This window comes from Siphateles boraxobius, unplaced genomic scaffold (assembly GCF_051911475.1).
Source record: "Siphateles boraxobius isolate OS27281-9 unplaced genomic scaffold, OSU_SipBor_1 41, whole genome shotgun sequence".
Taxonomy (NCBI): Eukaryota; Metazoa; Chordata; class Actinopteri; order Cypriniformes; family Leuciscidae; genus Siphateles; species Siphateles boraxobius.
In genome coordinates, this window is record NW_027509042.1 from 40,641,734 (window position 1) to 40,653,972 (window position 12,239).

General features: G+C 38.5%; 1 protein-coding gene across 9 annotated transcripts in view; it reads left to right on the forward strand.

Moving 5' to 3' along the window:
• The window catches only part of ccdc88aa (coiled-coil domain containing 88Aa), a 36,435-nt gene extending 24,348 nt beyond the window's left edge, over nucleotides 1-12,087 (forward strand). For 2 of the 9 annotated variants that reach the window (XM_077199716.1, XM_077199722.1), the window contains 15 exons: nucleotides 26-630; nucleotides 720-847; nucleotides 965-1,106; nucleotides 2,303-2,455; nucleotides 2,677-2,838; nucleotides 3,355-3,632; nucleotides 4,553-4,696; nucleotides 5,564-5,750; nucleotides 5,988-6,133; nucleotides 6,416-6,508; nucleotides 6,662-6,885; nucleotides 8,063-8,146; nucleotides 8,423-8,605; nucleotides 9,781-9,846; nucleotides 9,931-12,087. In XM_077199716.1, the coding sequence (XP_077055831.1) occupies nucleotides 26-630; nucleotides 720-847; nucleotides 965-1,106; nucleotides 2,303-2,455; nucleotides 2,677-2,838; nucleotides 3,355-3,632; nucleotides 4,553-4,696; nucleotides 5,564-5,750; nucleotides 5,988-6,133; nucleotides 6,416-6,508; nucleotides 6,662-6,885; nucleotides 8,063-8,146; nucleotides 8,423-8,605; nucleotides 9,781-9,846; nucleotides 9,931-10,640 (3,305 nt within the window). In that variant the 3' untranslated portion in view covers nucleotides 10,641-12,087. The remainder of the gene's footprint in view (nucleotides 1-25; nucleotides 631-719; nucleotides 848-964; nucleotides 1,107-2,302; nucleotides 2,456-2,676; nucleotides 2,839-3,354; nucleotides 3,633-4,552; nucleotides 4,697-5,563; nucleotides 5,751-5,987; nucleotides 6,134-6,415; nucleotides 6,509-6,661; nucleotides 6,886-8,062; nucleotides 8,147-8,422; nucleotides 8,606-9,780; nucleotides 9,847-9,930) is intronic. The other 7 variants (XM_077199717.1, XM_077199723.1, XM_077199718.1 and 4 more) reach the window with 4 other exon arrangements.
• Nucleotides 12,088-12,239: the final 152 nt, after the last annotated feature.

Here is a 12,239-nt window from a genome sequence, read left to right on the forward strand (position 1 = left end):
ACCTAAAGTGTGTATATGATTTTAGAGCTGAAGTCTTTGGGCCAGGAGGTAACTGAAAATACATCTAGCAGATTGCTGAAACTGGAGAAAGAGAACCAGAGGTTGTTGAAGTCCCTGGAAGAACTTCAAGGAACCAGTCACCCATTGAATGAGTTTATTTCTAAATCTAAACATATTGAGGAAAATTGGAGGATCAGCAATCAGTCCCTTGACACAGAAAATCTGCATGCATCCATGGAAAATAATAACAGCAATCTTCATTGTCTTGAAGTAGAGATCCATGAATTTGAGATGAAGAACCAGAGTCTTCAAGTCAATGTAAATCAAAACCAAGGTCAAGTAGATACAGAAAACAAAGGTCTAGTGCGTGAGAATGGACATTTGGAGCAAGACAGGAGTTGTCTGGAAAAGGAGAATCGGAGATTGCTGCAGCAAGTGAAGATCCAGGAGGCCTCTTTGGATAGTAGCAGTTTGAAGTTGGCGGTTCTAGAGAAGGAGAACCGTACTCTGATTAAAAAGACTACCTATCTCAGTGAGGCCTGTGTCAAGAACGAAGAACTAGAGATGGAAAACCAGGAGCTGATTCAGCAGGCTGGAGTGGACAAGAGGATGCTGGTGACATTAAGAGAGGTTATCACTGCAATGGATGCTTTGTAGATTATTAGGCTTTCTCAATGTTTTCTTATTTTTCTTAATTTGACTTTTTTTCTACTCTAAAGGAGCTGTTGGACCAGAGGCTGAAATTGCAACAGAAAGAATCTGATCTTGAGAAATTGACTTATGAGCTAGAGAGGATAAAGTTAAACCAGGAGACACTAATGGGAGATCACGAGGCTGTAGACCAGGGGTAACCAGACATTCACTTATATATTCAATCAAGCCCAAGGTAATACTTTTAAATGTCAGATTCCTTTTTAGACATGTCTAATGTCTTTTTCTCCCTCACTCTCTCTTCCACGCTCAGTCAGTGTAAGCAGTTGGAGTCAGAGCTGGAGTCTTCTCTAATGAAATCCCTGAAGATTAAAAAAGAGAGAATGGCCGCCCTGGAGGCCCGTCTGCAGGAATCGGCCAAGATAAACCAGCAACTACGGCAGGATCTCAAAACTGTGAGTCATTGCCAGGTTCAAAGTTTACTTGCTAGCCATTTTGCTAACATGCTTGATTGGGCAACCCAGCTAATAGGCAACGTTCTGGCAAGGTTCTCTCAAAGTTATGAGCAAACGTTCTTCCATTAATGTTAATAAAACATTTGTTATTTGTTAACAATGTTTTCTGGTCTTTAATAATGTTCACAAAACTTTAGCACAAAAACATTATCTATACATGGTTAATGAAACATTTTAATGGTTACTTCTTCAGGGAATATTTGACAGTAAAATCCCCATTATGTTTGCAAAATGGAATGTCCCCTTATTGTTCGCAACCAAGAAAAAAAATGTTTTAAAACATTTCAAACTGGACATTTTAGAGAACGTTTAGAGAACATTCAGAAATAATGTTTTCATAACTTAATGGGAACATTAGCAAAGCGTTCTTTGAACATATTTGTGCTTTTGTTGTTAGCTGGGAAAATCCAAAACTGTTTACTAAACTTATTTTTCACTTATTTTAAAACCAATAAAAATAAATATTTTAAAACCAGTTTGAATCTGACCAAAATTGTCTCTCAAATCAGGCAAAAAAATGTATTTTTTAAAAAGTTGGTCCAGATAATGTACATGACTAGGACATGTGCATAATAAAAAAGACTAGGACATGTTTGCGCCAATATGGTCATTGGCTCTTTTCATTTTTATGCAAAACGTTACATTGCATTCAACGAATATATTAGCATAGCAGTTAGCGATCATGCTCTGACATGCTGCAAAGTTATGATTCCAAACTTAAAACTGCTGTGTTAAGCTCATTCATTTTATATGATTGGTCTGTCTCTAAAGTTGAGGTCACATTTACCATTGTTCAGTAAATTCTTCGTGGGAGAAATACAGTAATTTCAATAGGAATCCATGTGATAAGTAACTCCATGTCAAGGTGAAAAAATTCCAGATACACATTAAATATTTCACATCTGATTCAAGTTGGTCACATGGATTGGCTGCGTTGACCAACAGAAAGCTGCTTGATTTGAAAGTGGCTTCTGTGTGTTCTTTTCATCCTACATCACTACACTATTGACAATAGGCGATGGAACTTTTATGCTCTCGAAATTTTGCCAATTTTGCTAATGTGACCGGAACTTAACAAGACTTTCTGTCTCCTTAGAATGAGAACAGTATGATTTGTGATTGATGAACTGTTGCAGGTCAAACAGAACTATGAGGCATTGCTTCAGAGGGAGGAGGAGGAAAAGGCAGGACAATGCTCTCCAACAGAGAGGCCATGGCACAGAGAGAGTCAGGAGGCCACGTGGGCATTGCTCAAGGTTAAAGATCGACTCATTGAGGTGGAGAGAAATGTGAGTCTCATGATGGAGGCAGTGTCCAGACCTACAGTCAACCTGTTTAAATACTTGAAATTATGTTTAATGCCTGCTAAGCATCTTTATAACTTTACAGCGCATTCAAGATATACACTTCTTTTAGGATGAACACACACAACATTGCTGTTGTAAGTATCAATCTATACTGGGTGAGCTACAGAAACTTGACATATCTTCCCTTGGTTTGTCTTGTACAGAATGCAACATTACAGGCTGAGAAACAGGCATTGCAAACACAACTGCAGACCTTGCAGGCACAGTCAGATGGGTTGCAGGCACAAATAATTGCATTGCAACAGCAGACGGCTTCCTTGCAGGAGAACAACACAGCACTGCAGACACACAATGCACAGCTGCAGGTAAGTCACAGTAAATTAGGAATGCTGCCTTATATGCAATATAGGTATTATAAAACTTTCTATTCATCAAATAAAGAAAAAAATGGATCACTGTTTCCACAAAAATATGAAGCAGAACAATTGTTTTCAGCATAAATATGAAATGGAATAAGTATAATGATAAGAAATGTTTCTTAAGCACCAAATCAGCATATCAGAATGATTTCTAAAGGATCCTGTGACACTGAAGACTGTAATTATGCTGAAAATACAACTTTGCATCACAGGAATAAATTACATTATAAAATATAATAAAATACAGTTATTTTAAATTATAATAATATTACTGTTTTTATTGTATTTTTGATCACATAAATGCAGCCTTAGTGAGCATAAGAGACTTCTTTCAAAAACATTTAAAAATCTGACCAACCCTAACCAGTAGTATGCTATAATAAAATATTAAAGGTTTAAGTGGAGACCATTTTACATCTAATCAGTCATTGGCCTATCTTGGTCCTCCTCAATCTCTCCTAGGTAGAGAAGTCAACTTTATCTTCCCACAATTCCTCTCTGATGGCTCATAATGAACGGCTTCAGCGGGAACGGCTGAGTTCTGAGGCTGAAAGGGAAGGTGCGGTACGAGATAGAGAAGATCTGCGCACCGTTAATGAACTTCTTCTCCGGGACCATGAGAGATTGAGCGTCCTGCACGAGAGACAGGCAGCAGAGTTGGAGGTGCTGTCCCACAGGTACTCAACAATGGAGAACAGTCACCGAACCCTGGAGATAGAGCACAGATCACTGGAGGACAGGTTAGTACACATACCATAAGATGTCTTAACAGTCCCAGGTTATAATACTTATTCAAAGTTCTGTATAACGATAACTTGAATGTGCAAGGCTTCTTTCTAGTGTGAACTGCTTCCAGGTACTTTAGACATACAAATGCAATCCATTATTCTGCTTGATATTATCGCAACCATGTCACCCTGTAGGCCAAGACTTGTTTGCCCACTGAAGCAATAGTTTTACCGTTTACTGCACTTTGTTGTTCTTCTAGTTATTTACCCGGCTAACAGGAAACATTCTCAGAACTTTGGCTAACGGTCTGGCAAGATTCTCTCAAAGTTATGAACAAACATTATTTTAGTAACGTTAATAGAACGTTCATTTAAAGTGATCTGGTCTTTAATAACATTCTCAAAAAGTTAGCACAAAAACATTGTTTATACATCGTTCATGGAATGTTTTTTTCTTTTCTGAAACGTTTTAGATGGACTTTCGTCATTTTTTTAAATGACACTATTTGTTTAAGAATGTTTTGAGAACATTTAAAAGTAACGTTCCCATAACGTTTGTAAAATAATTAAATTAAATGTTCCCTTAACTTTCGCAATAACCAAGAAAAATGTAATTTAAAACCTGACATTTTGAACGTTCAAAGAAGATTCAGGAATAACGTTTCCATAACTTAATGGGAACTTTAGCAAAACGTTCTATGAACATTTTTTTTAACTGGATACCTATAGCTGCTAATGAATCGGAAGTCTCTCCTACTTCTGTGTTACAAAATAAGGTGGATAATGAGACACAAAAGCATTAAATACATTTGTTATTGCCTCTGTAAACTTTTTTACATGACGAACCTTCTTGTGCTATATACATGTATGTATCTATGTGTGTACATGTTTAAATGAGAAAGTGCCAGTCTATGACACGTTTACATCTACAGGTATAACACGCTACTTCAACAGCGCGCTCAGCTAGAGGGGTTAGAGAGAGCTCTCAGAGAAGAACAGCAGAAGATGCAGAATGAAATATCCACGAACAGGAACACAACAGCAGAGTGCCAAAGACTTCGAGACGAGAAAGACTGGTAAGTGATGTGTTTTTGTTTCCTTGGTGTACACCAAGTTCTGAAAACAGCTGTCACATTAAATGTAAAGGGGCTTACTTGTGTCTTAATGGCAAACATTATCACTGCATCTGAAATCGAATACTTCCCTACTATATAATATTCAAAAAACAGTACGCCAACATAATGTGTGTAGTAGTATGTTTGAAAACATAGTATTCGAAAAACAGTTGGCAAAAAGTCCCCGGATGACCTACTACTTCCAGTGAGATTCTAAAGTGTGCATTCGATGGACACTTTACTATTCTATGAGGCTACAGGAGAGGATTTATGAATGGAAGTGAAGCAACGCAACTGATGCTGGAAGGTCACATGATAATGCCAATATGGCGAGTGTAGTATGTAGAATATATAGAACGTACGTAAGTTCAAATTCAAATGTACATTATGTGAATGTGATCTGTAACCAGGAACATTGTAGCACATGAGAACCAAGGGGTGCGTCTCAATCAGCTCCCTAGTTCTGCTGTTGTTCATAAATACCAGTAGTGATGTTGTACATCAAGGACGTTGTGATGTCATTGGAAATAGAGCCATCATTTCCCCCAATGTTTAGGGAGACATTGTCCTTACCAGTGCCCAAATTCATGTATGCATAGGTCGCTAGGGAGCAGATTGAGACGCACCCCAAACGGGAGCTAAACACAGGAAACAAGAACATACAAACTAAACATCCTAAGAACAGGAAGCATATGAAAACATGCCGAATACAATGGTGACATGGCTTGAAAATTTTGGAAAACTCCTCCAGTCCTGGTCGTGTAGAGATAAATAAAGATGTCTTCTATTATTATTTACACCAAACACTGTGCTTTGCCCTCTGCCCAGGATGAACCAGACCTACCAGAAGCTGATGGCTGAGAATGAGGGACTTCAGGTCGAGCACAAGAGCATGAAGAGCCAGTTGAACTCCAGCAAACTGGAGCAGACACAGCTGGAGTCAGAGCTGTCCAAACTCAAAGAGCAGAACCAGCAGCTGGAGATCGCCACTATAAAACTGACCAACCAGTGTGAGGTATATATCAGCCATTAGGAATCGCCATTCAAACAGAGCAGAATGTTTTTAGACAATTTTACTTCCATCTTTTACATGCCTGCAGAACATATTGTCCAGGCTGGTTTATGCTGGTTAGTGCTGGTAGCAACTAGACAAAGTCTTGCCATCATCCTAACTTTTTTGCTTCTTAAACAAAGCTACTGATTAAATAATTGAAGTCCTTGATGAATCACCTCCTTTTGCGCATCTGTTCAGTTGCTGACCCAACTGAAGGGGAACTTGGAGGAAGAGAACCGCCACTTGCTGGACCAGATCCAGAGCCTGATGCTGCAGAACCGGACCCTGCTAGATCAGACTATGGAGAACAAGGACCTGTTCCATGTGGAACAGAGACAATATATGTGAGAAACATTTATTTGTTAGAAGTGTTCATGAATGCAGCGCAGAAATCAGTTAAAGGCAGTTTATTCATATTCTGGCAAATCTGCAAAGGAATTATCATCAAATGACCAAGGTTATTTATGCTTAGGATAACCCCCCCAAAAACACGGTTTAATGGGAAGACAAAACAATTCCCATATCTTTTGTTGTTGACATTAAAGTCTGAGCGTAAAGGTCTGTGGCATTGTGGCAGATGTTAATGGCATGTAGGCGCTATAATAACTGCACTGTTGTTTTGACAGAGACAAACTGAATGAACTCAGAAGGCAGAAGGAAAAGCTCGAGGAGAAAATCATGGATCAGTACAAGTTCTATGACCCATCGCCTCCTCGCAGGTACCGTCTCATTATGTGATGTTAAGAGAGGCTTTTTGTGTGTGTATATACATATATATATATATATATATATATATATATATATATTTATATCAAGATTATGTTTTTATTTATCATGTTTTCTGTCTTTCCTCAAACGGTTACTCAATAAAGACGGGGCAACTGGATAACGCTGAAGATGAGGAAGCTGATGAAGACGAGGGCTCGTGATCAGGAGCACGTTTGTTCTCCAGCTCCCCAGCTCCGCTCCGAGTCATGCGAGGGTCTGGATGACCTGCGCTGCCATGACAACGGTTCCTTCGTGGGTTCCCAGGGCTCTGAGGAATCCGCTCCCAACTCCCTTAATGGTGACACCCTGTCCCCCAAGAGGAGCAGCAGTGAGTATCACCTCAGTTACACGAAACTGTCAGAGTCCAATCATTCCAGCCAGGAACATCCAGAAACAAGCCATTTAATCAAGTGCAAACCCTTCGTCCCAACATCCCAAGGTCAGGAGAGTGAGAACAGGATAGCATGGAGCAGCCAAGCAAAGGGTAGTAACTCACCCCACAAATCACTTCTGTGGTTTAGAAAACTCCCCAACTTCTAAACGCAAAAGCCTTGGCGCCACAGAACACTTCGAAAGGAGTTACTCTAATTAAACATTTATGCAGTTATTTGATGTATGGTTCCTGATTCATTTCACGTCTTTGGTCCTCCATTCTTTTCCACACTGTTCAACACAAATATTTAGTTAACACTTTACAATAAGGTCTTATATATATATATATATATATATATATATATATATACACACACACACAGTATATAGAAGTGTAACAATATATCATGTCACAATATATCGCAATCCAAAAATGCAACAAGTATGGTGGATAGTGACCAAAATTAAAATTGTGTGGAAAAGTTTACAGAGTTTTAGTGTCAGTACTACATTAAACTACTGTATATAATGTATATAATAATGCAATGGGGGAATGTTTGTGGGTCCTGATAATGACAAATATCTTATGTTACCAGTAAAAAGTGGCCTACATTATTTTAAAAATATCTAGCAGTGACAGTGCAAGCATATTCGTCTGAAATAATTCTGTATTTTCATATTCAGAAACATGAATATTTTTATTCAGGTGTCACCATTGCCCTGTGCATTGGTTTTCCAGCACCATGTGCTATTTATTGACACCCACAATGTAATAAAAAATTAACCATTTTAATCAACAGTACATTTTTTGTTAACCTTTTTTCATATGACTTGGAGTATCACAATTTTATCATGAGTTCAGTATCGTGATATGTATCGAATCGTGACATGAGGGTATTGTTACACCCCTAATATATATATATATATATATACACACACACACACATATATATATCTCAGATTTAAGATTTAACAAAATGTCTTAACATTCCAAGATAAAAAATTGTGATTTTTCATGTTCTTTCTTACAAAAGAATTTCCTTCTTTCTTATGAAAACAGTCACAAACATTTGTATTGTCATGTTTTTCCTCCCTCATTTTCTGTCTTCATGTTTTCCATTGTGATGACCAAGTCTGCACCCTGAAAAAGTTTCATGTTAAGCGTAACAAACCAAAGGATAAAGACAAAGTCAAGTCTCTCTTCCGCCGAGCTCTGTGTAAGACCTCACATCCTGTCTTTCCTGTAATGCCTGTGCCTTCCCCGCTGTCATTGCTTTTTTTTTTTTAACATGATGATTAAATGATCTTTGCATCAGCTGTAATAGCTTACCTATGAGCAAAGCCTTTTACAAGTAAATGAAAGCCTTGTATTCTTCAGAGAAAGAGAAAAGTATAATACAAGATAAATGATTTAACTCCCTTTTAAGACAAATGCTGCCTCGATGTCATCTCATGCCATCTTCATTTTCATCTCTTCTCATATTTCATCTCAGCAATGAATGACCTGCTGCAAACAGAGGGATGTTTGGATGGGGACTCCGGGCAGCAGGAAGATCAGCTAGAAGAGCAAATAATGCAGCACACCATTGCCTTTTCAAAAAAACACTCCACATCATCATCATCATTTCAACCCGACTCTTCCATAGACAATCATACAACAATCCATAATCAGGATTGTAAGTCAGAACTGTACATATCACATTGATATTTGCGGTTCATCAGGCAGTAATGGTGTTTGTGACGAGCCTCACTAATACTATTGCTCATACTTTGTGATCTAAACAAACTCAACCATACCCCTAAAAGTATTTTGGTGCATGACTAATGCCACAAGTGATCAGACTTGCGTGTGAGAGTCAAGGGACAGAAAGATCATAAGACATAAGACCACAAAGCAACATGCTAAAACCACTCAAACACTAGCAACTGCATATGAACACATTGGCAACCCAGACCACCATAGCAACTACATAGCAACATGCTAAAAAAAAAAAAACACTGCAAGCAATACTATGGCAATCACCAAAACAACCAAGGAACATTATAAAAACAACTCACCTTAGCCACCATACAGCAACATTTTGCCAACCAGTAACACCTTAGCACCATTTCACTGCGTTGGCACTTCAATCCTTTGCAAAACAAAACTCTTAAAAGTCATTATTCAACCTGGATAGTTGTGTCTTAAGAGTAACTGGAAGACTGTGCATGATTTTAGAGTATCTGAGGCCCAGTTTCCATCTGGTATTAAGATGCGTTTTGGCCAATCGGATCACAAGTAGACAAGGGAGACATTCCTGTTTACACCTGGTGTTTTAATCCGTCTCTTTTCTCCACCTTCAAACACTTCTGTCCTGATTTTTTCGAGAGGGGGATCTGTGGGTGGGTAAATGTATGTGTTTTTTTTTTAGATCTTTCGATCTAATAGATGAAATAAGCTAGTGCAGTTTACATATGAACCGAAAGGAGACAACAGGAAAACATGAGTAAAGCAGCAGCTTTCGTTTCTGCGTGTCAGAAATGCTGAGAGAACATTATGCTTGGTATAATTTTCATCTTCAAACCAATATTTGGTCTCCAGCCAAAGTTTAAATCCCGTCCGTCTAGCGCGCTTCCCATAATGTTTACGCATTAGGTCAGGAGACGGAGAGTAGACGGTGAGACATGAGCATTTATACAAAAGCAATCCGGTCGAATGTGTTTTTGACTCCCTCTGGAAGTGGTCGAAAGTGGACAAGCTCAAAACGTTTTAGACCCACCTGGACCACTTGTGATCCAATCGACTAAAACGCTTCTTAATACCTGGTGTAATCAAAGCCTTAACTGTGTGTTTACACATTTGTCTCTTCAGGTAAAGATTTTCAAGGAGACACAATTCCACCAAGTCTTGCAAATGGCACAGAAAGCCAAGATCATGGTAAGAATGTATTGGTAGACCAATAATGACTCTCGAGTTTTATGATCCTGTTGAGCTATAACTTCCTCTAATTGACATGTTCAGCAGGCCTGAATGGCAAATCGAGTCGTGCCCCGAGTGCGAGCAGTGGTGAGTTTAGCGTGAGCCTGGAGAACGAGGCCTGGTCCAGTGATAGCAGCACCCTTCCAGATGCAATCCCGCCCAACCGGCAACGATTCAGCGACTCGCCTTCACCAGCTCGGCCCAACCACGAGGAGCTCAGGCAGGGTTACTGCTCCTCTGGGAGTGCGGTACGGAGGTCCAGCAGTGGGAGATCTGCTGGAGATCGTTCAGCACAAAAGCTGGACAAAGCAAACATTGGACTGTACAAAACTCAGAGCGTGCAAAGTACAGAGTCTGATACTAAAACTGCTCTCGAGACACAAGGGAAGTCCTCCTCCGTATCAGGGTGTTTGAACTGCTTTGCCACTCCGATGCGAAGCCCCAAATCAGGCCAGGCTCTGTCCACTTTACCCCGCGCCAGCTGTGTCATCTCCACATCAGAGGGCAACAGTCGCCGTGCCAGTGTCCTTAGCACTATGTCTGTGGGATCGGTGTCAAGTAAGAACGCTGCTGATCCTCATGTGATTCAACCTGACCACAGTGATGAGGTTTTAAAAGGAAGCCTTGTCTTGGAAGAGGAAGACCTCAAACCGGAGCACCTTTTCTATTCAGAATTCACCATAGATTCAGTCTTTACAAACACAATTTTCAGTGAGTCAAGCACCAGCCCAGCTAACACAAATATGGTCTAAGAACGTTTTGCCTGAACGTTTTTGAAAACGTCATTTCTCAATGTAAAAAAAAAAAAAAAAAAACGTTTTGTTAACGTTAAGGAAACATTCCATTTTATCAATTTGAAAACATTATGGGCAGAGACAGCCTTTGCAATTCGGAGGCCTGTTTCAAAGAAACAGTCATGGCCCCCACCCCCAGATTAGCAAAAACATTGTTTGCAATGTGACCTCAATTACTGTATATCTGTTATATTTACAATGTTAACTCATATTTCTCTCTTAATAGTCTGTTTATGAAGCTATTCTGTCTCTTCACCGAAAACAAAACAGCATTCAATCTTCTTCCCTCAGTCCCTCAGCTAAAATGAAATGATTCTAAAACCTCCAGTAGGTGGCGGCAAACCATTGTCTTAACTAGTTATGCTTTGAATCATTCAGTCAAACGATTCGTTCAAAACAGCTGATTCATTCAGTAACAAAACATTACTCTTGCTTGTGCTTATAAATATTAAAAACAAGAACTTATATGGAGACTTTTTTTGCACCATATCTTTGTGTACATTTATAACACTATACTTTGTATTATATTACCTTTGCATCAAACTGCGAAAAACTTGTTAACGCTGCTGTGACGGTGTTTCTAATACAGTGGCTTTGGAAGTGATGGTAAAAATGACATCCTCTCTTCTGATCGCCGTTATCAATCTCCCTCTATTTTTTTCCTTTTTTTGAAAGTTGTGACAACATAATAGAGTTTTTCTTTTACTATTTGTGCAAATGGGAACACAAACAAATATGTGTAATGTAGTCTCTCATTCACCGCTATAGAAGTTTACCCAACTATGACGACTTCTGACCGCTTCTGAGAAGCCCGGAAATGTGACAATCCAAACAATCCTTTTCTTTGAACAATCCTTAACTACGGCTCTTAGTTTGTCTTGGTTTGGTTGACACTTAGGCCTATTTATTTTTTTCCTTCCTTATTTTGCCTCTCTTTCTTTCTTTCTTTCTTTTTAAAATGTATTTTGTATTGTTTGCATTTCATGTGTTAAATTATTCTATGTTCACTTTACAAATTGCATGAAAGTAAAATAAATAAACGTGTCCCTCTGTGCATGTATAGCATCAAAACTGCTGTGACTCATTTGTTCTGACTACTGTATATTACAGTCATTTTTCCTATCCTGCAGAATATTGTGTCTGTGTTTTGTTGTTTGTTTTTTTAGCATAAATGCACCTAGTATTTGTTAAAACCAGTAAATATCTCAAGAGTACCTGTGTATCTTGCTTTTTATCTAATTTTATCATGTTGTCCTTATAAATTATGAAAACTGCAGTTTTGTTTGCTCATATTATGGTGCTTTGTGCTCAAGTTTCCTGCATTTGTAAGTGATTTGAAACATAAATAAAAAGATTGTATGATTAAATTGTTGATTAAATAAAAAACAACTTTACTGTAAGACAACATGTGGTTTTAGGCCTGTATATTGGACACATTTTGTATCTGAAGTACAAATAGAAATCTGCTGAGCAGAAACAAACAAACAACACAATAGACAATATATGAAAATATAAAAAATATGTATTTATAAAAAGATATGTTAAAAATATACTGTG